Source organism: Micromys minutus, assembly GCF_963924665.1.
Source record: "Micromys minutus genome assembly, chromosome: 6".
Classification (NCBI taxonomy): Eukaryota; Metazoa; Chordata; class Mammalia; order Rodentia; family Muridae; genus Micromys; species Micromys minutus.
The window spans coordinates 24,331,135-24,358,529 of record NC_137975.1 but is presented as its reverse complement, the minus strand read 5'-3'; the positions used below and the strand labels follow the sequence as shown (position 1 = coordinate 24,358,529).

The 27,395-nt window shown below is 42.0% G+C and overlaps 2 protein-coding genes across 4 annotated transcripts; both read right to left on the bottom strand.

Annotated features, from left to right (window-relative positions):
- Window positions 1-2,280: 2,280 nt before the first annotated feature.
- TMEM81 (transmembrane protein 81) lies at window positions 2,281-3,063 on the bottom strand (the record flags this gene model as incomplete). The annotated part of the gene is made up of 1 exon (XM_080918147.1): window positions 2,281-3,063. One exon carries the CDS (start codon window positions 3,061-3,063, stop codon window positions 2,281-2,283), a length of 783 nt encoding a protein of 260 aa, XP_080774273.1.
- A 1,824-nt stretch (window positions 3,064-4,887) lies between these two features.
- RBBP5 (RB binding protein 5, histone lysine methyltransferase complex subunit) lies at window positions 4,888-27,395 on the bottom strand. Of its 3 annotated transcripts, none has more exons than XM_080918363.1 (14): window positions 27,257-27,395; window positions 21,558-21,583; window positions 20,721-20,893; window positions 17,963-18,103; window positions 17,097-17,259; window positions 16,244-16,353; window positions 15,703-15,822; window positions 15,465-15,618; window positions 15,300-15,371; window positions 14,676-14,793; window positions 14,193-14,262; window positions 13,442-13,671; window positions 12,292-12,483; window positions 4,888-6,730 (listed from the first exon to the last, which is right to left on the bottom strand). In XM_080918363.1, the coding sequence occupies exons 1-14, from the start codon at window positions 27,273-27,275 to the stop codon at window positions 6,702-6,704; spliced, it is 1,617 nt and encodes a 538-aa protein (XP_080774489.1). In that variant the 5' UTR covers window positions 27,276-27,395; the 3' UTR covers window positions 4,888-6,701. The 3 variants fall into 3 exon arrangements, with proteins under 3 accessions (XP_080774489.1, XP_080774490.1, XP_080774491.1); XM_080918364.1 differs by having other exon boundaries at window positions 4,888-6,727; XM_080918365.1 differs by having other exon boundaries at window positions 12,406-12,483.

Here is a 27,395-nt window from a genome sequence, read left to right as displayed (position 1 = left end):
CATCTTGGGCTTGACAACTGGTCTGCAACCGTAAGCTGGCAAATGGTTGGCCCTCTGTGGTTTCCATCTACAAAAATGTGAAGCAGGAGCCTTCAGCAGTGTGTTTGTTACCAAGTCCCTTCCGTAAAGACAGACTCCACCACAGAGGCCTTTACAGTGAGCTATCCCTGAGTGTTTCAGCAGACGGCTTAGACCTGACAGCACGGTATTAACAGTGACCTCCAGACACCTGGGTCAAAGATGAGGGTGTGACAGACAGGGGTAACATCTCAGCCTTCTGGTGTGACACATGAATATGCATCTATGCAGGGCTCATCTTACAGTTTTGAACAGCCATTCCTCCTGAGCCCAACCTCAAGTCTGGGTTGAGGAACAGCACTGAGACAATGGACAAGCCTGAATCTTCAGAGTTCTGGTGCCATGAGAAACAAAGTGAAGGGCTTGCTAAGAGACTAAAGAGAAAAACCCCGAATGGACCACGCACATCTTTGATGCTAGATTAAGATTATGCTAAAAAGCTTTAAGGGTTTTAAAAATGGAAACCCGAACAGAAGCCGATGGATGTAAGCCTGGCAACTGTTCGTTTTCTTGGGTGTGATAAAGGCACATGGCTAGGCAGGAGAAAGCTCAAATGGACATAAAAAGCTGGGTTTGGAGATGCACATTTGTAATCCTGGCACTAGAGAGGCAGAGACAGACGGATTCCTACAGCTCACTGGCCAGCCAGCCTATATTTATCTGTGAGTCCTGTGTCCCAGCAAAAGACCCTGTCTCAAACAAACAATGGCCTCTTCCCCAGGGTGTGAAACTGAGGAACAACCACCCAGGCTGACCTCAGGCCTCTGACCTCCACACCCATGCATCCACATACACGTGTACACACACACACACACGTCACAAAATCAATATACATCTAGAAGCATTCTTGTGATGACTCTGGATGAGTCTATGGCTAGGTGGTGGTGTGAATGGCCTCTGTAAGTCTCCAGCATTTGAACACTTGGTTCCTAGTTTGGTGGCTGTTTGGGTAGGATAGGTGTGACCTTGCTGGAGGAAGTTATGCCACTGGGGGTGAACTTTGAAGTTTATCTCCCTCTGCTTCCTGCTTTTGAGAAATGAGCTCTCAGTCCTCTGGCACCATGGACCCTGTCCCCTTGAACTATAAACCCCAAATAAACCTTCTATGTTGCTTTTTCGTGCTTTATCACAGCAACAGAAATGTAACTAATCCAGGGAGGGATCACCAAACCTTTAAAAAGGAAAACACTAATCATCCTTTTGGTTATAATTTGGTTATAATTAGCATCTCCGGGTTGGGGCTCAGAAATGTTGTTTTCAAAGCCATCCAGGTGATTCTGGCACAGCTAAGGAAGAGGAGTGTGGGGTCTCGGGGTCCTGGCACTCCTGCAGCTTCAGGAGACTATGAGAAATGTCACGCTGTTCTCAGCTGGTGCCCAGGAGCCTTTTCTCCATGGGTTCCATAAGCCAGTGACCTCAGACTCCCCCTGAATGACCCTTGAGGGTTTAAGACTGGATTTCCTCAAGAGAAATGAAGGCAGTGGTCCTCCTTTGGGGACATGAGCGGCTGTAAGAAACCAGAACACTTGACCTTTCTAGGAACACAAACTCCAGGTACAGATAATGCAAAACGGGGAGCACAGGAAAGTCTGCGGTGACCGGGAGCCAGTGTTTTCTCAGGACATTCGATTTAATACTGAACTCAGAGGGCTACTTAGGGAGGACAGAGAACCTATTAACACTTAGAAGTGTCTATCAGCTGACTCTGATGTCATTGCTAATAACCCTTACATCACAGGACCATACAGAGCAATCTGTCCAATGCATGTTCTAGAAAACCCAAGGAAAGTGAGGACCAGAACAACTATGGGGCAATTTCTATGCACAAGAAATTTTATGTAACATAACAAAGGGTTAGGCTGCCATACAGTTCCTGTGAATTATCATTTTTATTAAACAAAAATTTTAAAAAGCTTCCCAAAATAAAAGGCTGTGACTAGTACATTCTGGTCCACACACACTGGGCAACAGAGCATAAAAGCAAGCTTGGAAGACAGCACTCTCCCTGGGATCAGAAGCAAAGTCTGCAGGGGGTCACCTAGTATCAAGGAAACCCAAATACAGTGGCAGATGCTGCCCTGAACCGTCATGAGCTTCGAAGCCTCCTAGCCAACTCAGGCTGACTTCAGGACACTCACATACAAGCTAGCTCAGCTCTCTGAGTAGCCAGCCTCCCAGGAGGAAGGCATATACTATAAGCTGCTACGGTTGGATCCTAGTGCTATCTGTCCCTCCCAGGATCCTGAAGACAGCAACAATCACCATTACAGTGCCAACCACTCCAGCAGCAGTCCCTATGCACAAGGCTGATGTCACTTTGTTTTGCCACACTAGGACCTGAGTCTCAGAATCGTTGTCAAAATTAACTTCCCAGCCCTCATTCACCAACTTCTGATTCTCAGTCAGGGACTGTAGGAAGTTCAGGTTTACCAAATTGGAAGGAAGGACCCTCAGCCCAAAATAGAGCCTCTTGACAAGTTTCAAGTTTTTTAGTAACTGCACGTCACATCGATACGTTCCAGAGTTATGCTCATAGGCCCGTTTAAATCGTATAAAGGGGGAGTTGGCTTTGAAGGATTTAAAAATCTCATCGTTAGTAGAGATGATGCCCCGAGCAAGCTTCCAGGTGAAGCGGAAATTTTCCTGCCTTGTCTTCAGAATGTTTGAGCTGAGACAGCTCAGCCCAAATGGCTTCCCTTGGATGGTGGTGAAATGGAGCATCCCACAGATCCAGTTGGTCAGACACTCCAAACGCTGGGATCTGCAGTCCCTCCTCACTCCATCAGGGCCCACCTCACAGTCCGTCTCCTCTTTGTAGCCAGGGCCACACGTGACACTGCATGCTGTGGTATTGACAACGACTCTCCCCACAGCTTGTTTTAGCTTCTCAGGGATGGCCAGTGTTTGAGGTGACGTCAACCCCAAAGGCAGGTAGGTTACCAATACCAGGCTCCCAAGGATAAAAACGGTGGCCCCCGCCTTCATGACTCTAAGTATTTTACCAGCAGGCATTCCAGATGAACGTTCTATCTACTAGAACAGATCCTCCAGCTTGGAATGGCCGAGCATTGAGTGACGGTAATGTATAGTATCAGCAAAACAGACACATGCACAGATGTGTTCCGAAGCACAGTCCATATTCTCAGGTGAGGCCACACTTTTACAACACTGTCGCTTGACTCTCTAAGTTTGCTTGCTTAAGCCTGCCGGGGGGCATCTTCCCGGGTGCAATTCATGTCACTTCCTAAAGAACTTAAACCCACAAGCTTGAGAAGAAAAAAAAAGGAAAAGACCTCAGGAGCTGAAGTGACTTTCCATGTTACCCCAGGTGTGTAAGCTCTTTTCCTCCCTTCCAAACGATGGAAGAGTTTCAAAGTCCCATGCTAAATCTGATCAAATACAAAAGCTAGTCTTACAAAAGGGTTGGCAATGTTGGGTTAGGGTGTTAATTTGAATATCTTGAGTAATTTACTATGAATATCCCTAAACCACATCTATTAAAACTCTGGCTGGGCATGGCAGTGAACACCTTTGATCCCAGCACTCAGGAGGTAGAGGCAGGGGATCTCTGTGAATTCTAGGCCAGTCTGGTCTACAGAGTGAGTTCTAGGACAGTTAAGGCTGTTACACCGAGAAACCCTGTCTTGGAAAAAACAAAACAAAACTTCAGACTGGTGTCACTTGACTCCCCAAATTTCCATTTCCGCCCTCCCGTCCATTTCTGGAAAGTCACTTTGAACACTGCACTGAAAACCCTTTCCCTGTGTTAACCACCTTCATTTGCACAGACTCTCAAAGGAATGGAAAGCAAAATATGGTGACAACAGCCTGGAAGAGGCAAGACTGCTGGCAAAGCCAAGGCCAGTCTGGGCTAACTGGGCTAACTCTAAGACCTGCGGTACACTTGCCAAGCATGCAGGAAGCTCGGGTTTGATCCCCATCACCACACAAACCGAGTGTGTAGCACAGCCCTCTCCCAGCACTCACGAAGACAAGTTTCAGGTCATCCTCAGCTACGCACAATTGTGAGACCAGCCAGTTGGAAATACTACAGGGCATGTAAGTGAGAATTCAGTCCAACACACCGTTCCAAAGGAGCAAGTAAGGACGCTATGGTAGAGGCAGCTCGTCCTGTTCCGGGGAGACTCTTCTAGGTGAATCAGGACCTGGCTAGTGTGAGCTACGCTGTCTGACTCTAGTCTGCTCTTTTTACCCTGCAGCACAGAGGAGCTCATTGTTTGCATCATAAAGGTTGCTATGAAACAGCTATGATGTTAAAGGTGGGTTCTTGGTGACAGATTAGTAAGCAGACAGATTTGGTAATCATTAAAACCATACCACTTGGGTCTCTGCGACATCTTATTCTTTATGAGATAATAACTATTCTGCATTGATGTTAAAGTTATTTCATCAGAGAATAGAACTAACAAAGAAAAATTTCATTTAGACTAACAAAGATCCTTGGAAGGCTAGAACCTCTAGGGTGCACTAATGTATCCTTCCAGAATGCCTAGCACTATGGCCTCTTCAACACTTATATAGATGAAGAGTATGAAGAGAAATCCCTATGTGACGGTTATCATTAACATCAGCTTTTGGCTCAAATTATTTATTTCTAGTATGTACAATGGAAGAACGCCAAACTGCCTGACCTTTCCAGATCCAAATGACCACAGAGAAAGATCTAAAATCTACGCGCACTTTACAAACACAAAGGTGGCTGCTGAGTTCCAGAAGAAGGCTGTGTTTACAAACAAACATATATATACTGTGGTTTAATAAACATCCAATTTTATTTACAAAGCATTAAAGCTTTAGCAATAAGTAACCAAGGCTAAGTCTCATCTTGTACAAAACTACAGAACATTTTAAGAAACAAAATGGAGAGGCAGGGAAGATGACAGCAAGGAAGAAGAGAAAATACATATATTACACAAATCAAAAATCCAGGCTGAAAGTGAACAGAAGGTTCTAGAAGCTGATGAAAAGATTCCAAAAGCATAAATAATTATTAGGAGCTGCTGCCAGAGACAATCTGGCAGGGTTAGAGCCGATGTACTCAGTAGCTCGTTAATGGAAATGGACACAGCACCAGCATGCAGACGGAGGAAAGCAAGCTGCTTCACACAGGGCAGGCAGAACCCCTGTACCAGCTCACACACCACTGCGGCATGCTGTACGGACATGACATGGATATAATGTTTACAAATAAAAACATGTCCTGTGAGCTACTTACTGATCACAGCCATTGGTCTCTCACACTTGAGGACACAGCACCAGTATGACACTGGAGACTTCCTGCAGTGTCCCTGGCTACGTCTACCCCACAGGACAGTGTAACCGACGGGTTTGGCTATCTGAAGGAGCCTCCACCAACTGACAGAAATTTCACAATTGGCATCGTATTTAAACCTTTTAGTGCTGAGAGCATGACCCAGGATGAGCCAGAGCTGTCGCCAGAGGCGCTGCTGACCCTTTGCACACTTGGCTTCTGACTTTGGATTTTCAGAAAATCTCAAACACTTATTGTACAAGTCCATTCAATTTGCTCTTTTTATTAAAAGAACAGCAAATACAGAGAGAGCCAGAGTGAGAAAGAGAAGGGTAAAAAGCTAAGCAACCTTTCACAGAAAGGAAGTGGGTGGAAAGACAGTGAAGGGACATGGCTCCAGGAAAGGGCACACTATGGCTGCTGGGGACAGGCTCTCCACAGGCAGTGATTTAGCGAGCGAACCTGATCTTTGATTGGAAGTGAGCTGCTGTTGCTTTGATTGGGGGTCTCGAGTCAGTCCTCGCACACACAGTGCCCCACACCCATAAAAAGAACCTTGTGGAGAAACGTACCTTGCTTTGTTTCTAACTCCAGAAGTCAACACAGGTAAAGTAATACACAAACTACTGATGATTCTTAGCTGGAGACGGATAAAACTAATCATATCCCAAAGCCATGATTATTAACAGATCTGATGCTGGAAAACATGCAATGCAAGGGAAACCCCTGATTCTCTAGAGCCCAGCCTCCTGAGCGAAGGTTACGTAAGACAGAGTGATAGGGCCTTCTAGCTTCCTTCCTGCCAGTTTGAACTCTTTCAAGCACTTGCTTCTCTGCCCAACCTTTATACACAATATAGAAATACAGGAAGCATCTGGGAGGGGAAAGTTATGAATGAAAGAAACAGAGAATGCGTCAGTTTTCCTAGGTACTGGTAGCAAGTTTTCAGAAAAGAACAAGTCACTCGAGGACATGCATTGAGGATGGAAGGCAAACAGGAGATGGGAAATAACATGTCCAAAGATGTGACTTCAACAGTTAGGTGAGCAAAACACAGGCATTCTTCACCAGCAACACAACCTCATGTGAAGTTGAAGAGGTCAAATCGCCTGATGTCTTCACACATCCTCGTTCCTGAGAGCCTATTTGGACTTATGCTTGAAAGGGAAGGCAGGGGCGTGTGCTCTTCTTCCATAATTCACTTCTTCATTCAAACATAAAATCCACTCTTCACCTCCTGGGTAGGAGGCAGAGGCCTTTGTTTTCAATTAAAGCCAATCTCAAATGATTGGCCACATTGTCCAAAGGCTACCTGACGTCAGAGTGAGGAGAATCAAAGGTCTCACGGTCTTCATAGCAGTTCTGAGATTGCTCCTCCTGCTAAAGAGATTAGACACCAAAAGATTTCCTTTAGTATTTCAGACAGGCACACATAGGCTAAGGACATCTCCCTTTGAAGAAAAATGCACGACCCAACTCCCAATCGCTCTTTACTGAGGCAACCGCCATCTGTCCTCCAAATCCCTACCCAGTACTGTTTCAGTATTGTCCCAGTATGTTCCAAAGGAGTGTGAATGGATGAGCTCGACACAACTGCTAAGCTGATAACAAGGCTCGCTGGCAACCACAAAAGAGAAAAATAAGGGTACTGACCCTTTCGGTCCTTCATGTTAGATTAACCAGTCACTAAAGATTAATAGTGAACAAGACATCCCCTGTTCGAGCCTCACTGTTGCTTAAGTGACATTCTCATTCTTGTTAGTTTAGAGCCCCAGATAAGGTGTGTGATGCTGATGAGAGCTACTATTTGTGTTTCTATGCAGGAACTGGTAAGTGAACAAAATCCTGAATAATAAGATCAAATAACCACTTCCCTGATAACTCCATAGAAGCTGTTCAACTTCTGAGGGACATCTTTAAATGAGCTGCTGTGAACTATTAACTAGGAAGTATAAAAAGAGAACAAGATGAAGAAAAGCCTCCTGGATATGACTTCAATGAGGGGTCACACAATGCTTGGAGTTGTAAAATGGTGAAAATTAATTGCATAATAAAAGAAAGGTTTTCATTTATAAAGCTGTTGTGAATGTTATTTTTAAAATGAAGTTCTAATATATAAATGAAAACTGACAATAAAAACCATCACATTTGCTAAGGACAGACTGAAATTAAGACAAGCTTTCTACTGAATGCTATATTGTTCAAAGTAAAACTTTGTAATTTTAAAAGATACATTTGTATTTGGCAGTTGTTTTTCAAGTCTCCTTCAATACAAAACACAAAGAATTTCCTGAGTTGATTTAAAATTTAAAAGAATACAGTCTATTAGACTTAGTTCATTTACTTCTTTTACTGACTGCTCCAGTAGGTACCCTGACCAACTGAGTTTTCAGGTTACAAATTAACACGGCACTGCTGATCTAACCATCAATCGTGATGGAAAAAAGTGTTTTGATTACAAGTTGACAACCTTTAATAACAGGCACTGCAGACAAGTAATAAGTACCTTCTACTGTCCAAAATAGTTCACATTTCTCTATCATCCCCACTCTTAAGAAAGATCATTGTGCACAGTTACACATACTGGCTTACTGAGGCATTAGGCGGCAAACTAAAATCAGAGCAAGCAATTCTGCTAGCAAGGAAATACATAAGAAAACAGCTGCACAAGGCCTGCAGGATCTGGCTCACAGAAACGATATTTAGTTATATCATACAGGAAATCTCCAGCAGTATAATATTAAGAAAAAGTCAGCTTGAGATTCACAACTATCTTTGGTCTCTCCCAGTAGAGCCTAATTCAGGATCGTCAAAGAGAATATTCAGACATGATTTCCAATCCTTCATTGGTCAGCTAGGAGGATCATACAGAATGAGACATAATATCCAACTAGCTATCAAGTCTTAGTAGAATCCAGAAATTACTCTTTGAATGATGAATTATTTCTAAAAAAAAGGGGGGAGAAAGGACAATTGAGCAGTTAACTCACTTCTGGCATATTTAATCAGTGTTATGGCAAGTGATTAGATGGGTCTAGTTCTAGAAGGCAGTGAATAATTGCTCCAAAGTAGGACAATCTGTATGGTGTCCATTTTTCTACGCAGCAGATCTTCTGCTCACTTTGGTCTTTGGCACCTTCAACAGATCTAGGTGTATAACAAGACACTAGTGTCCATCATGGGGGGCAGGGTAAGATAATATTTTTGACAGACCAGTCCTTTGTGGCATTGTGCTGATGAGAAACCTTAAGTCTTGGACAACAAAGAAAACAAAGCTTGTGTTCTCACCTCAAGCTCGGAAATAGATTTAAGGTAACAGAAACAGAGATTAGAAAAATGGTGTCAGCAGGCCTGACCTGGAGAATCCCTGCTCAGGGTTACTTTTATCAGGCTTCCTTGAGAAGTATCCTCACAAGTGCTGGCCCTCCTATGCGATCCAACACTAATGAGCTGTGTGACAGGAAGGATTTCAGTAGTCCCAGACTGATCGACAGTGGTCTACTGCCTTCCAATCCCCTAATCCTTAATCTGCTGTAACATATAGCAGGTAATTGCAGTTTTTTGTGAGAGTCATTACGGTTTACAAAATAGATTCTGTAATAATTGGCCACTGAACATATTAATAAACAGCTATCATTTATCCTGCTGGAGCATAACACAGCTCACCCCTACAATTCTGCCTTCAAAATTTTGACACTAATGCAAAAATTATTAAGTCAAAGGAGTTCACACCTTTGATCCCAGCACTCAGGAAGCAGAGGCAGGTGGATCTTTGTGAGTTCAAGGCCAGCCTGGTCTACAGAATGAGTTCCAAGACAGCCAGAGCTACACAGAGAAATCCTGTCCTGATATTCCTCCCTCATCCCCAAAAAAGAAGGGGGAGGCCACAGCAATGAACCTTTAACACAATCCTCAGAGCAGGCTGCTCTGTTTCTGCGGTGCTGAGAGTAGGGCCTACAACCTTGCACATGCTAGACCAGTTTTAACACTGACCTACATGCCAGCATTGTGGGCAATTTTCAAAGAGATCTCTGCCACAGTCATTCTAGATGAGTTCTATTTTCTAATATCTGGTGGAAAACAATTGCTATATACTATCTTTTATTGAAAATATCTAAAGTATCAAATAATGAGTCACTTTTAAAAATATAAGCTTCCTTAGAGACACCTGGGTCACAGGCAAGGCAGCTTCAGGTTTGCTCAAGAACCTCCAGAACAGAACCATCATGCTATTTAATAAAGAAGCCCTTGCTTCAACCAAAGAACCCCACACAGATGATAGGTTACTCTGAAAGCAATATTTCTAGAATTATGTGGGACAAATTTGCAGCCTCATAAAGTTCCAAACTGTACTGACCTGTCAGTAAAGCCACAGGCAACCCTCTGAACGTCTTGGAACCATGCCTCAAGCTCCCTGCTGAGGTTTGGCCAAAGGTTCTGTTCCTTAGCACTGTGGTATTTAGTCTATTCTGGAGATTTCCATTTAGGAAAAGATCAATGAATTAAGGTGGGAGAAGGAGAACACAGGAAGAACACAGAGTTGCATGGAGAAGCACACAAAGCATGCAGTCAGGAGGAGCTGCAGGACAGGAGCTGCTCTGCCCCTTATAAACAGAATCCATGTTAAAAGTGCATGTGATAAGTACTAGAATACAAAGTGGAATTCCTTGTTCAGTTTGTACCTTTGCTAATTAATAGTTGCCTATAAATAGGAATTATTTTCTACAGAGAAATACATCCTCTCACTCCAGCAGGGACCAGTTCTCTAGTCCTTAAGGACAGAGCTGGTAAACAGTTACCTCTTCTGAAGGCTCACCCATTTCAATGCTTACCAAAATCTGGGGTAAGCCAGCAGGAGCTACCCTGCTCCTAAAGACATGGTTCTACCTACAAAGCCTCAGCACTTCTTGCAACCTGGAAACTAAACTAGACGACAATGAATATGTTGACTTCACAAAGACCCTAGGAGATGTTCCTACTCCTAGGAGAAAAGGTGAAATGCTGGCCTGCATGAATGCTCAGTAGGCACCGCACACAGTTCAGAATTTTATTGCAAACTCTTTTTTGCTGCTAAAACAATAATACTAATGTACAGATTCAGTATTTATGGAAGTTGAGGAATAAAAAACTCATTCTCCAGGACTGAATAGATTTTCCAACATTTTGATCTTGGCTCTCATTTAGACACTTAGTTACTGTGGCTACTAGTGAAAGCACAGATTAATTTTAACTAATTTTCTTTTCTAGTGATGTAGCTCAAACACAGGGCCTTGCCCGAGTTAGGCAAATGCTGCTCTATGGAGCCACACCACAGATTCCCGGAGCCCTTATAGAATGGTCGTGAAGAATTAGAGGGGGAAAATGAGGCATGCTCACACACACCTTTAACTTCAGCACTCTGGAGACAGAGCAGGAAGATCTCTCCATGTTCCAAGTCAGCCTGCTCTGAGGCATAGTGAGTCACTCTCTTTGATTTAAAACAAGAAAAAAAAGCAGAAGCACCAAGACTCTGTCCTAAAGTGTTCTGATTAATTGTATACATCTGGCCACACTTTAAATCATGCTAAAGCACCTGGACTTTTTGTGCCAGGAAAGTTCACTCAAGCTTCACATTAGATTTCTTCTTAACTGTTAATCTTATGCACATGAGCTATAGAAAGACCATCTTGGTTTGTAGCAATCACAGGGCCCTGCATGGAGGTGTGATTCTATAACCATACTCACTGTGTAGGGTAACTATCAGACTCAGGCGTACAGTGTTGCAGTATAAAAATCTGAAGCCTAGATATACCAAACTTAGGGGACTAATAACCAAGTCTTCTTTTCAATTTCTCTGTAGAAAATAATTCCTATTTATAGGCAACTATTAATTAGCAAAGGTACAAACTGAACAAGGAATTCCACTTTGTATTCTAGAACTTATCACATGCACTTTTAACACATTTAAATTAAATTTTAAAGTGGAAGGTAAAAAAACTAAATATAACCAATGACATTTCATCTAACCTGTGTCAATTAGATACAAAAAAGATTATTAACAAAGTACTTATGTGTGTGTGTGTGAGTGAGAGAGAGAGGTGTGTATGTCTATCTAATGGATAGATACAGACTTTTAAATCCCAAGAACATTTAAGTGGAGATGCGCTCTAACTTGATCATTATTTTTCAAATAAGCACAAGTTAACTGGTTCACAGGTATTTCCACTCCTTGATAACTCCCTCAATCGTGTATCATATATTAGGAGCTAAAAGGGCTCAGATGTTCAAGGCTAAAGCTTACAACCTAAAGGACACTTACAAGTTAAAAAGCTACACTGTGTCTTTTTGGCAATTTCCTCCTATTGTCAAATATTGGAGGAAACCTCAAAGCCTTTTTTCTTCTTTAACATTAACATTATGGTACTGATAGGAAACTTCCTCCTTTCTTTAGATTGTCCAGGAAGAACCCTACTTCTTGGAGAATCTCAACAGTATGAAGGTGCTGAAGTTTAATAGTCAGGTGCTGTATCAAACCAGCTTGTATTTCTGGCTACATCTCTTAGGGCAAAAATAAAAAATAAACTAAAGAAAAATCTACAATTAAAAATGTAAAAAGAAAACACCAAGAGCAGATATAGACTAAATGATGTATTAACTAGAGACTCTGGGTCATAGGTTTTCCTATAGGAATCTAATGGAAAGTAGGGGTTCTTAAACTCACAGAACACTTTGTATGTATCTGGGACCCTTGAAATCTACTATGGACCTAGGGTTGAAAGCCTATGAATTAAGTCAATTTTGGTTTAGCTTGCCCTTAGCAGCTTGAACTCCAGAGACTACTTGATGCTGGGGAGAAGGAAGGAAGACAGGGAGGGAAAATCCCACTGCAGTTAAAGGAAGTCAGGAGCTGAACAAAGCAAGGCCACAAAGCAAGCCAAATGGTGCTCCCAATGTGTCCTTACCTGCCAAAGGCTGGCTGAGTCCCGCCTGCACTTTACCCTTCGTTGATCCTTCCAGAGGTAAACCTCTGTCCCCTTTGTAGAGTTTCGGTTTAAATGGAGAATCTTTCTCTTTACCTTTAGATCCTTTAGGTCGGCCTGCTTGCTTCTTCTTGGATTTGCCATCCCCCTTCACACCCAGTAGTGGATGGACTTCTGCAGAGGGACAGACAGCCATGAAAAATACAGTGCATACCACCCTGGTCCTGTATCCCAATCAGACCTTTGATTGCAAAGAGCTTTGCTTTTGTGTCCCACATCACTACTCTAAGAAAGAAAAAAAGATTATTTTTAAAACTACAAAAGACTGTCTACTAACTTGACAAATACTTGCTAGACCAAAGGTCTACAGTCTATACGGCTTATACCAAACCATAGCAACTCCAAATTAGAAAACAATTAAAATACCCACTCATACTAAGGTGATCCAAGCCTGAACAGGAGTAGGACACAAACACAGCACAGAAACATAGGGTCAAAAAGAGATGCACAGACCAGGGAAAGAGGACTGAGTCCACCATTTTCTGTGAGACCTTGGACAAGCTAAGCAACTTTGGTCTAACTTTTCTCCTTTGCAAAGCAATAATAATAAACTAAATTACAGGGCAGATGAACTACACAATGGTGCCTGGGATAAAGCAGGCATATCAGAGACCATACAGTTGTATGATTAATTGGTCTACTGTTATCTATAAGAAAAAAGAATGGAAGATGCCTAATGTTAAGTGATACCACCCGCCCTTATGAAATCATTGCAACTTGTGGTAATGAAGCTCCCAACACCACTGTAAAAGCAGAAGAAAGAAATGACCACGCAGCTCTGACTGGCACTTTATCAGTCAGATAAAGTGTGGATGGGAGAGGATGAACAGTTCAAGGAAACAAATCCTGAGACATGTGTCAGAAGACAAGGTATGCCATGTTAGGCAAGACACTGGAGGGCAGAATGTCCCCATTTTAAAAAATGAACACAAACAATCATCACAGAACTGTAAAGCAATGTAGACAAAGACTCATGGAAAACTCCTTTACTAAAAAATGGCTCACGTAGGAAGTTACCTATTGTACATAAAGTAATGAACCTACAGACACCAGGAATAGAGGTGGCTCTCACCGTCATTCGGCACTCCTTGGAGCTCTATATTGGTCGTTTTAGGTTTCTTCTTTGGTGGCTGGGACCCATCAGCTGAAGACTGCCTCTTCTTCTCTGAACTAGCCCCTTCATCCATCAAGGAGGTTGGGACTGCATCCGGTGGAGGGCCGTATGGATTTTCTTCAGGGTCTTCTACCTCAGGGGCAATGGGTAAATACAATAGAGCCTTTGAATCTTCCAGCTCTTCATCACTATTTGGAACAGGATCAGACAAGGGATTGGAAAAAAGAGGAGATAGTTGCTTAAACCACAAGCCCTTCAGCCTTTCCTCTAGTGCCTATATTTAGTACACACAACAGTTACAGCTCAGGACTTTAAGAAAGCTGAAGTGAAGGAAAGAAACCAGGTGAGAGGACAGGGAACTGATAACCATAAGTAGACTGAGATCGCTACTGCTGTTTGTTTTTTGTTGTTTGTTTCAGACCCTGAGACAGGGTCTCTCTGTATAGCCCTGGCTGTCCTGGAAATCACTCCATAGACCAAGCTGGCCTCAAACTCAAGAGATCCACCCACCTTTGCCTCCTGGGTTCTGTGATTAAGGTGAGCTCCACCACACTTGGTTTTACTTCAGTTACTTAAAATCTGTATTACATTTCGTTCCCCAAGGGACTGTCCGCTGTTCTACTAGTAAGCAGGTGGGAGCAAAGGGAAAGCTGGGAAGCTGGGCAGTACACAGACACAGCAATGACACTCAGTCTTTGCAGTTGCTCACCTGCTACAGAAGGCAGCAATGGGATCCACGCTGGTGACATCCACTTCCTCATCTTCAGCAGCATCAGCCCCTGTAGGAGAGAATATTGGGGAGGGTAGAAAAGAAATGGAAAACTGCCTTTTACCTAAGAATAACCCAACAGTTCATTTCATTCAATCACTTAACAACAGGGGTTAACAGAAGACACAGCATCAACTGAGCCTGAGCACATCTGCGCACTCTCACTGAATCACCAGTGACTCACCAAGAAATACAGACGAAAGGTCAGGAGAGCTGCTAGAGCACTGCTGATATCTATGTGAGCCCTTAAGTAGTGCATACATTAAGAGTCTTCACACACTGTGAAAACTACGTACTCATGAGGGAAAGGTGGCAGGTGAAGCTCTGAAGTACAGTTACAACACAAATTAATAGTTACTTTTAAAAAGAGTATTACGTAAAATGATCATTCCTTTTGGGGCATTATCTCTACGGAGGCATCACCTGTTTGCTCAGGTTCACTCTTATCTTCATCCTCAATATCAAATTCTGACTCTCTTTCCTCATATTCTACATTTTCATCCAACTCTTTGAAATCTGGTGCAAATGCACTCCAATTTTCCTATGACAAAACAGAAGAGTCACCCAGCGAAAGATCAGTGACAATGTAAATTCTGACAACTTATCTTCAGCATGAAATAGACTAAGCATTCTAAGATTAAACCTGGGCTAAGAGAACACAATCTTAAGTATCTAAGGCTTTGCCATCTTGATGTCTTTTCTATATAAACACTTCAAATTTATTAACCGCATTTCTTTTCTAAAGCACAACTTCCTTTAACCTTTTCAAAATGTACTTCATAAAGGTAGTTTAAAAGTGTTCAAATAAAAAAGCAAAAGAAATGTTAAAAAGTTGTAGAAAGTGTACATACATGGAAACAAAGTTGGAAACCAACTCTGAACTAAGGACGCCTCTCTGAAGTGCACTAAATATAATGAACTTAATTAATTAGGCTGCATGGATCAGATGCAAAACAAATTAAAGTAGTATTTAGCGTATTCTGCATGACGGTTTTTTGATAAAAGAAATACCTAGTTTCAAAGCAAATCAACCAGAAAAATACTTACTACTTGATTTTGGGCCCAAATGGAAACCACTCCACTAGAAATAGAAGCTATGATGGGTCGAACTGGATGCCACTAAAGTGTAATTTAAGAGAGAAGAATTGTCTGTCAGAGCAGAGTCAAGCCATTCTAGAGTGTGCCACCAAAGCAATATCCTGCTCTACTCACAGCCACGTCTAGCAGGAGTTCCCCTCTGGTCCCATGCAAAATCTTCACCAGGTTGCCAATGCTCTTTTCCCAGATATACAGTGCATGCTGCCTGGCAGAGCCAGCCACTATGTACTCCCCATCCCCAGAGAAGCAACATTTTTTCCATGGAGTCCTAAAAGACAAAGAACATCCCCAAGAGAAACTGGAAGAGGAGCCCAGGGAAGGCCGGCCACACGCTTCTGGCAACAATACCTACCTATTCACCAAGTCCTGCAGTTTCTGCATAGGCTCAGGCTCTCCGTCCCTTCCACATGTTAGAATCTCTCTGCCGTCATAGACTCTGATTATTCGATCTGCTGTGTTAATCAGGAAGCAACTACAGAATGGAGAGGGGTTTTAGACAAGTCAAAAACTTGTCTCTGTTAACATTTCCTACTGCTACTTCTTAGACCACTTAAACGGAGAGAAACAAAGAATGTTCAAGACTCAGTGCCCATATATTTTTTCTTGTTACTCCAAACCAATAAAGCAAAAACACAAGTGCTTTATCCTGAGTATCCTCAAACCCATATTAACATGGTCTGGATTTAACTAAGATCCAAGACCTCTGAACCAGCCTGCTTAATCCACATCCTATGTAATAGTCAATAATTACATACTTCATTATCTGGTCTGTTTCACACACAGTAGGACTATTCATGCATCACTAAGCTATTGTGTACTTTATCATATGATGTTTATTTTTAGTGAGATTCTACTGTAAGAGTTCCACACACAGAGGACAAGGCCTCACTCACCTCCCCTTCCGAGCAAACTCAATTGACTTAATGGCTGTAGTATTGCTTGTTCCCGTTGTTACTCTGAAGGAAGCGACAAGATCCTGAGAGTCTGTTTTTAGAACCAGGATCTGAAGTTTACAAAACAAAAATAAAAAGTAAATATTCTTATGACTAATAGTAATTAGATTTGACTTGTTTTTAAACTGTGAGAGACCTAGTACAATTCAATTATCTCTATTCCTATGTATTCAATCTACTAGCTGATACTATCATTTACTTCTTTCAATGAACCACAGAGTCTTAACCATCTATTCTGAGAACATGTTTGACATTACTCACAAGAGCTAACAAGTAGAAACAACCCAGAGACAGACAAATGGGAAAACTGTGGCATAAATACGGTACAATTGAACTCTGAAGAGGAGGGAAATTCTGATGCACAGTACAACAGTCACCCTGAGGACACTATGCTGTATGAGACATGCCAGTTGCAAATGGGGAAATACAGTATTATCCCATTCCTATAAAGTGGTCAAATTAAGCAACAGGACACCCTGATGGCAGTTCAATTTGCAAGATAAAAGAGGTCTGCCAAGGATGGTAGTGAGGCTTATACGCATGGGCATGGAGTACTGCTGAACTTAATATTTTAAAATGCTTACAAGGCTAACATTTGTATGTATCTTCTTTATCTAGATCAAATAACTTACCTACTTTAATTCAAAGTACAAAAATTATTACCAAGGCATGAAAGAAAACTTAGCTACATTTCAGGCGAGAGATTATTCCAGGGTCAACAGAAACGAAGAGCAGAGAGAGTGAACAAGTGCCAAGGCAGACACCGGCTTTCCTCACTAACCTCATAGCTTACCTTGCCTTTTGCATTTCCTGTATAAATATATTCCCCTCGCCTATCAAAAGATGCCACCACGTTCAAATCCGAGTCATCGTCTACCGGCAGAACAACATGTTTGGAATCTGAAAGGGTCAACATGACAGGAGCAGATTTCATGGGACACACGAGAACCTTGTTCCTGTTTAAAAATATGAACACATATTGGCTATTGCTTTGGTATCAGCAGATTGAGTCCCTGTCCTTCCTCCCTGATCCCTGACCACTTTCCTCACTGGCTCTCCCAGCTCCAACAAATATAAAATGGTAAAAACACATACAACCTACAATTTAATAACAGATTCAAAGCTTATCTTGACAAATGAAGGCTGATCATTAAAAATATTTAGTAAACCAGTAAGATTCTTAATAAAGTAAAAACAAAATACTGATTTTTAACTATGTTAGCAGATGTATGTGTATATATATATATATCAAATATGGCCCAGGTCTGAGGCACATATGATGAGCGTCCTACTCACAGAATAGATTATGGGAGATCCCCAAGAAATAAAAGCTGTGTCTGCATAACAGAATACTAGACAACTTTTCTTTAAATGTAGTCTTAATATGAAACTGTTTCTTCATTCTAAAGGAATCTAATGAATGAAGGGGCCAGGGCCCTCTATCACATTATTCCCACCTTTGGTCATTTCCAAAGTCTTAATAACAATCAGTTACAATTTCTTTACAATACATCCAGAACAAACCTAGACAGAAAGAGATTTTATATAGGCTTGAAAAGGTGTTTGCCTCTTAAAACCTTAATCTGAAGATATCATAGCCCAGAGCTAATCCACTCAGAAATGAGACCCCGCCCTAGGAAAGGAATGTCTTAAACATACTGATCTCGAGGATGATATTGGACTTTTAAGATGGGTGAAGGGAATCGAAACCTCTGGTCGCAATCTCCAGAAAGAACATCCCACTGTGACACTATGTTATCTGTAGAAGCACTCACAAGCTTATGACCATCTCGACTCCAACTAGGGAAAGAACAGAGGTGGTGGATTTAGTACATGGTCTAAGGTAAAGTGTTCATACCATTACTATGAATAAAATGTTGACCTAATTCCACAGGTCAACATTTAAAAAAATACAGCCAAATCAATTTAAACTTCCTCAACTAATCAATAACTATTTCCATGACTTTTTTTATTTTTGTCCCTTTCCTGAGACAAAGTCTCAGTACACCCAGACAGACCTTAACTCATTTCCCAAGTGCTGGGATTACAGGTATGTGGCACTATGCCTGGCTCTTGTGCTGCCTTTACATACAGTAATGTTACTACAGTGAGCACTATGAAATAACAGATAAACATCAGTTGACTTTTAAGACCATGAAACACAAAAGAGGCTTGAGGGGGACTTCAGAGCTGAAGAGCATCTCAGTTTTCAGGAGTCATTCCCTCACAGCACCAACACCACAAGGTCTGGACAGCTAGCCTTCTACCCTACCATACCCTACTCAGGACGTGGGGGAAGGAGGAACCTGAGTCCCAGGACAGCCTGGGCTACAGAGTGAAACTATCTCAAAGGCAAAACAATAGAAATTAAGAAACAAATACTCATTTCTTAAATGTGGCTAAGCATACTAGACATCCTGTTAAAGACTGAAAGATGGATTGACTCTTTATGTGGTCTCAACAACTAGCACAGAGGTTCTCCCTATAGCTGGAGCCTGACTTTGGTATCCTATTCTCCAGCAGGGCTGCCTTATCTGGTCTCAGTGGAAAAAGATGTACCTAATCCTGCAGAGACTTGATGTTCCAGGGTTGGGGGACACTGCACATCAGTAGTGGTGGGGAACCTTCTCAGAGGAGAAGGGGAGGGGGTGGAGGGAGGTAATCTATGAGGGAGTACTGGGAGAGGGGACAGCCTTTTGGATGTAAATAATGTTTTGTTTTTTTCAAAGGGGTTGGAGGGAGAAAGTAGACTTAAGTTTCTGAAGTTTTTGCTGGCCATATATCCTGGACTGGATGAAGAAGCTAACACCTGGATAATACCAACGGTTACAAACAATCCTCCACTTTTCCCCACTTAAGAAGACCTTGCTCTCCCAAGGTGAGGGACCAGGAAAAGACAGTCAAGTGGGGTAGGGAGAGAGAGGATCCATGTGAATGTTTAAAAAACTAATCCTCCGCTCCAGTCAAACGCCACACACAAACCCTGCATCCACTCTGTCCTCACCAGCAACAGCAGACAGCTAGACTTCTACCTGACCTAGCTCTACCGAGTTTGAGGGCAGCCTGGTACACAGAGTGAGTTTCAAGACAGCCAGGGCTACAGAGAAACCCTGTCTGGAAAAACAGAAACAAAACAAGATAAAACAAGTGGTAATAGGAAAATGACACCTCATCTATAAATAAAGTGACATAAAACCAGTATTCCTGAGGCAGAGAGACAGGAGGATCTCTATGAGTTGAAAGCCAGCCTGGTCTACATAGTGAGTTCCAGGACAGACAGGGCTAATGTAGAGAGACTGTCTCAAAAAAAAAAAAAAAAAAAAAAAAGACAGAGGTTAAACCAAGATCTTTAGACAGAAAGAAAAAGTTAAACACACCACTATATGTTTGGTTTGTCTTGTGCCAACTACAGTGTATGCAGAGGAAATGTATGAACTAATTACATTTTAGACGTAGCAACAGAAAGAATGGTCAGGGCACTGTATGTTACAAAGTCAACCCTGGGGTATTGTGGCAAATCAGGTATGTAACATTGTATCTAATAACCCCTAGAAGGTACACAAGGAAGCACTTTAAGTCAATCAATATGAAACCCTAAATTTGTTCAAGGACCCCAAAGGAAGGCAGGAATCAGAGAAAGGATATATAGAAGAAACATAAAGGAAACACAAACGTTAGCCCAAACTCTGGGATGAAAAATGCTTGTTATTGAAGAACTTAGCAGGCAATGCAAGAATAGAAGCTCACAAATCAGACTTCCACTCAAGCCTAGACATTACAACTGTCTCTAGCTGTGTAATCTTAGGGAAGCATATGGCTTTTCCACTCAAACCTAGATACTACAACCCTCTAGCTGTGTGATCTTAAGGAAGTATATGGCTCTTCTGGGCTTCAATTCTTCATCTATAACAGGAAGGATAACGCCTTTACTTATAGAGGACTACTGAGAAAATCAGAGTTAATATATATAAAGCTCTTAAGCCTGACACATAAAAAGGGTTCAGAAATATTGATGATAATCACTTGTATCAGAGTGAGGCAAATTTATTCCTAGATTCTAGACTCTGAGGACAAATGATGGTAGAATTAAACTAAGGGTTTAACTATGAGGGTCTAAGTTCAAGTCTATACACAGAAAAACTGGGGTGCCTTTCCCACCAGTTATCTATAACAACACCTGCAATTAACACCAGGGCCCTAAGCACATAGGCATACATATACATGAGGCCTCACACATGCCAACATACCTATATACGTGTACATAAAAAAGAAAAAAGGAAAAGAAGTATGGAGCTAAAGGTATTTAGGAAACTGAGTAGTAAAATGTTTACCCAGAATACAGTCCTGGGCTCAATCTCCAATACCCACCCCCCCACACACACACACAAGTAAATCAAATCAAATCAAAATTCCTTACCACAAAGAACAGACTGGATGGATGTGTGCACTAATTATTTTAGCAATGCCTCTTGTCAAGAAATCCCAAATAACAATTCGGCCATCATTACAGCCAACGGCAAGCAGTGTGCCCCACCTGTTAAAGGTGCAAGTCAGGGCCATGCTGATGCAATCCAAAGTTCCATCAGCTTCCTATAAGAAAATAAATATACACAGGGGTTCTCAGTCATAAAGGACAATACACATAGAAATGATCTCTGTAAGTGTTCATACACCTTTTAAATTGGCTAAAATGAACAAATAATTATAAAACTGAGCCAAAAACTTTGGACACAGTCGTGATTCATTTCTTACTCAAATGGACCTCTGTACTGTGAAGCCAATGGGCAAAGTGTTATAGAAGTTACGAGAAGAGTTCTTTGATTACAGGAAATTATAAAAGCTATGAAATAGACTATGTGTCTGACATGAAGAAATTACATTATCTTACATCAATGTCAAGCCTTTAAAAATAGCCACAATGGCCACAATGAAGCACAGGAAATGTTACATGTGTACAATTACACATAGTGATCATTATTACCATGTAAATACACTCATCAAAACTTATAAAGCTCTCACAAAGAAGTTCCGGTAGAGATGATGGTGCAGTTTGTTTAAAAAGTCCTTCAGTTTAAGTTGTGAACCTTAAGATTTAGAGATTTCCAGTCAAACTTGTACATTACCTCTTGTTCAAAGTTAAATACTCCATTTTTACCATGGCAATGTGTATGAGAGAAAGAGATTTAATTATTTGTCACCAAACAAATAAAAGGCAGTCACCATTTCCCATATATTACAACAAAACTAAACTCACCTCTGGATAGTTCTGCCCAAAGGACTCTGCAGCAAGGCAAAGAAAGAAAGCAGATGAAACACAAGCCACATACATGGGCCCACATCAACACGACACAGCAGCATTGGCCAAGTGGGGGTGGAGGGGTGACACATGCTTAGGGACTCCATGAGATCACACTATTCATCACCATAGGCAGATGGCATTTGCCTTTTTATTTCTGTCATTTCATGAACATACAGTAAAGTGTTAGTGGGGCTGTAATACAGTAACAGCTGGTTATTACTGGTATGCTGACAAGGTGAGCCTACCGTAAGCATCTGCTTAAGGACCTGAGCAACAAGCCTCTGGCTCTGAACTTTGCAGCCATAAGCCTAGATCTCAAGCATTAGAACTATAAAACTGAGTTCAGAACACTCTGAGCTACTAGAATGCAGATCACCAACTGTCCTCAAAGTCTATGCCATTTTCTTGTAAAATTCCTACTTGATAAAAACCTCCAGCCAGTCCCAATGACACACACAACCGTGAAAGGGAATGAACGCAAATACTGAACTGTATCAAGAAAAGTTATTTTTTTTTTTTAGTAATTTATTTCATGTGTATGAGCACACTGTAGCTGTCTTCAGACACACCAGAAGAAGGCATCGATCCCATTACAGATGGTTGTGAGCCACCATGTGGTTGCTGGGATTTGAACTCAGGACCTCTTGAAGAGCAGCCAGTGCTCTTAACTACTGAGCCACCACTCCAGCCCTCAAGAAAAGTTCTTAAATACTGTTTTTAAAGTTCTAAAGTAGAACAAGTGTTTCACAGATGTGCATACAGGCTGGAGCGGTGTCTCAGTGGCTAAACCACTTGCAGGGTGGCACCGAGAGCCATCTGAAAAGGAAAACACTACAGACGTTACAAAGTGACCTGCTTCTTTCACTTACTAACATAGCTAATGTCTCTCTCCCGATCAATAGAGTACATTCACATGGTTGAAGTACACAAAAATGCATACCCATTCAAACATAAAAAACAAAACAAAAACCAGGGCCAGTAAGATGGCTCAGCAGGGAAAGGAGCTGAGAGTCATACCCGCAGCCTTGAGTTTGATCCGCAGGACCCATAAAGTAGGAGAAAACCAGTTCCCACAAGTTGTTCTTTGACCTCCATATGTGCACACGCATGCTTGCGCACATGCACATACACTTTTTTTTTTAAAGATTTATTTATGTATGTGAGCACACTGTAGCTGTCTTCAGACACACAAGGAGAGGGCATCAGATCCTGTTACAGATGGTTGTGAGCCACTATGTGGTTTATGGGAATTGAACTCAGGACCTCCGGAAGAGCAGACACAGCCATCTTTCCAGTGCCTCCTTCCCCCATGTATTTTTAATGTTTTTAAAACCATTTGGCTAGAGATTGGAGTTCAGAGCCTCAAAATCCATGTAAAAGGCCCATGTGTATACAGGGGAACAGAACAGACAGATCCCTGCTACTGGCCAGACAGTCTAGCCAATCAGAGACCTCCAGGTTCAATGACAGACACCATGTCAAAAAGGAAGACACCCAATATCAACTTCTGGCCTCTACATACAAAGGCAAACATGTGCACCTGCACACACACACAAACAGGAACATGTACCATGTACACATAAAATGTCTAATCACAAAACAAAAATTTAAAAATCATTAAGAAAGAAATAGTTATGAACATCTTTACATGCTCTCAGCACTTGGAAGGCAGAGGCAGAACTGAGTCTGAGGGTGCCCTAAGCTGTATGTAGGGTTCAGGCCAGAGTGGGCTACTACATTTACCCCAGTCAATCCCCTGACCTCACTACTACACAGGTGTTACCAACTTCATCCTTAGATGAAAGCTTCTCTCAATAGTCCTGTTTTCTAACTGCCAACAAATTCCTCCCTTTCATACCAGTTTGGAACCATAGTAGCTGGTCTATCTAGACCATTCTGCTGCCTTGAACAGGTGATGACTCTGTCAGTATTTTTTTCAGAGAAATTCAATTTGTAGGTGTCTAGACAGCATACACCATCCCACCTGTCTAACGTGGCCACACCTGTGACATTGCCTTGGGTCTCATCTTGCCTCCCTGAATAGTCTTTCAAACTACTTGCAAGTCTAACTCCACCCACAATTGTTCCATCACTCACTTTAAGTATGACTTTGAAAAGCAAGCTCAGCTTGGCCCTGGCCAAAACTTTTCATTTTGGATTTTGTCTTTGTACTGTGAGCACCTATGCCAGAACTTAAATTAACCATGCCCTGAGTACCATCTGTAGAATACATCATTTCCTGTACTCATTCATTTATGTATACTCAGCCAAACACTCACTTCTGCCTAGGAATGTTTGCTTCACAGAAAGCTCCTACTCTTTTTGTTGGTTGGTGGATCTCCATCTCAGGAACTCTGTAAAACCTTCCCATCAATCTCATCAAAAGAGCAGCTTTCATCTGGATCTCCCACACTGTAGTAATATATTGTAACTCTGTACTATACAGAATTATGTTTCTCCTCTCCTGTTTGTGTTTTTTATCCAGGGCAAAATGCAGTATCATATTGTTTTCAGATGGTATAATTCAATCAACTGAAAATAAATAAATCATCATAGTCCATTAAAAAAAAACAAATTTTTAAAAAATTCTAGGGCTGAAGAGATGGCTCATTGGTTAAAATCACTTGCTGCAAAAGCATGAACCTGGAGTTCAGATCACTGCACCCACAGAAGTCCAGCACCGCCCTGGACAGGCTAGTAACCCCAGCACTGAAGGGGGCAGAGGTAGGAAGAGGTTTGCTGGCTACCAGTCCAACTGAAAACTATGAGCTCTAGGGTGATAGAAAAGACTCTGCCTCAAAGGAAAAGAGCAAGGAATGACAAAGGACGATACATCACTCCCTTCTCTGGCCTCTTGAGTAGACAAACACCCAGACACATGCATACAAACACAGGCATACATCACAGATACAGCATTCCAGACATAGTCTAATTACACATGTACATACATAGGGGTTGAGATAGTTTATAACTTGGGCCAGTGAGATGGCTCAGTGGCTAAGGATGCTTGCTGCCAAGTCTAAGAACCTGAGTTAGAGCCCCAGAACCCATGTAGTGAGAGAGAAGTGACTGCCCAAAGTTGTCCTCTGATCTGCATGTGAGCTTATGCATACACCCCCACCCCACAAATCCACACTCATTAAATAAGTTAAAAATTAAAATTTAAAAACAAAATGTATTTTTTACTATGAGTGATAGGAAAAGATGAGTTTGAAAACTATCTCAGGCTGGTGATGTAGCACCTGCCTAAGTGCACAGGACCAGGGATGTAAGAGGCTGTCTTAGTAATTTTTGTCTCCAGTGCAGCCTACCTGTTACACAGCAACATCTCAAAAAGTGGTCAGATGGTCACAGAAGTAAAACTGGTACCCTGCCTAGGAGCCACCTGAGAGCTGTGCTATCCTATCCTTCCCTTCCTTCACTGTGTAATTATTCCCACAATCATATCAGTTCTGTTCCCATTTTCTGCTTATATATAACCACCAACTTTCTCATTTTAAAACTCGGTCATTTCTACGAGATCTGGACACCCAGGCCACTGTTCAATTGCTGAATCAGCCAATTCTAAATATTCCTAAGTTTCCCCTTATGAACCTTCTGTATCACTCTAAAGAGCTTTCTCCATGATGCTGTGAACTCTGTCAAAAGACTTACTGTGATAGTTTTCCCCTTCCCCTCTTATAAATAAGGATCATCTCTCTTGCTCTCTTCTCCCACACCCTCCTCAAACCACCTTCTTAGGCTGCTAAGGAGTACAACCTGTCCAGAGTTGAAATGCAGCAGGCTTCTCTCAGTTTTCAGATTCAAGTGCTGCCCTGACACTCAATTGGTGTGTATGGGAAGGAACTGCTAACCTGTATCCTCTACTAGCCGCTATACTTGGGAAATATATGGAAGGTACCTGAAAATGTGCCTAACTCACAGAAGCACTGCATATGTTAGGGAACTTAACGTTATTTGCTCATTCTTTTCCCTCCAGGTAAATAACCAAAGATCTTGTCCCTGACAATTTTCTGCCCCTCTCATCTTTTCCCTTCTACCTAGTCATACCTAGTCACAGGGTTTCAATAAGCCAAAACAAACAGTGATCATAAGTCAAGACTTGTCTCCTAAGCAATCAGTCTACATTCAACATAATCCAAGCTACCTTTCAAATGTCCTTACATTTTATTAATCAAGCACCATTACTTTGTAGTTCATTTTCTCATCACTACTATGCTCAGATCTTGCCAACACAGCCTCCTCAATGTCTTTTTCTTTCCATACCCCAGTTCATACGATCCTTATTCATACATTGTGGCCTCCAGACTGGTTTCATACTGTCTCAACATTCAACTATACATTATTACTATCAGAAAAACGTTATAGATCGGTGCACCAGCTGAGTTGTCGATGGATCTGCCCTATCTTCCTTAAAAAGTAAACTGTCCAACCTGGCATCCATGAGCCTCCACAAAATAAATGGCACCAATCTAAACTCCAAGTTATCTCTTTATTACAATATCCACATTTTGGCAAAGCAGAAAAAATTTTCTCACTGAGGGGCTGCAGAGATGGTTCCGTGGCTAAGAGCACTGGCTGCTCATCCAAAGGACCCAGATAGGATCCCCAGCACCCACATGGTAGCTCAAAACCATTTGTAATTCCACTTGCAGAGGATCTGACTCTCCTGGTTTCTGTGGGCAGCAGGCACAGCACTGGTACACAGTCATACAAACAGACAAAACACTCACACCCACAAAATGATAATTTAACTAAAATTTTTTCTCACTGGTGTCTTTTATTTCAGAGATGTACATACTTTCAAACTTTGTCAGGATTATATCCACAAGCACGCATACATGCATGCTCCAAAAAAAAAAAAAAGACAAAGAACACCTTAAAAATTATCTTTGTAGCCCTCCATCCCTTTTCAATAAATACAACCATTAAAGGCAGCCAGGTCATGTAGGAGCTCTTGAAAACAGAATCATCATGCTAAACATTACCTCATGAGGCCAGAAGAAAAGGTCAGTATGGATATAGGGTTAGGAGGCAATGATTTAAAAAAAAAAAAAAGAATAAAACAACCTCTCGTGTACTCCCGTGTGGTTCACATTTCGGGGGATCTATACCTCTCTACGATTAAGGACCTTAAAAACGGGCAGTCAAAATGACTGGATTCCAAATGCCAACTACGCCACTTAGTGCCGAATTACAACACTCTTACCGCCCACCTCTTTTTCTTTTTTAAAAATAAAATACAGTTAAAAAACACCTTTCCAGTAAGAGTTATCCTATCTAGGCATCCCATCCCCTGACAGGTCTTCGAAATTGACCCACCCTAGGTCAGGTCACTCTCCTCAGATTGCATCTCCAAAAACTCTGATCCTGTCTGCACTGTTACTTCAGCACCTGCGATCTTCGAAATCACAGCTCGGACAAAAAGTGCCTCAATGACTCCACAACTGATCTGAAAGCGGTTTCTGGAAAGTAAGGCATTCTTCTCGGACAGAAGCTGATCTTACTCCTGCTGCTGCAACTCCACATCATGAGCACTCAATGAATCATCTCAGAAGAGTGTCCCTAAGGTTGCAGCCTGAGTTCCCTCCCGACCAGGTTCCCTCCTTCCCAGTACTAAAGGGTTTGCTAAGACGCAGCCAAGCCTTCCTCACCCAGCAACTCGAGGTTCATCCCTGCAGACGCTGACCGCCTGGTCTCCGCACCGGCAACAGTTCCTTCTCCCCCACCCGCTCAGAAGCCCTACGTCCAAGTGGGGGGCGCCGCGAAGAGCCTGGCGCAAGCTCCGGAGAC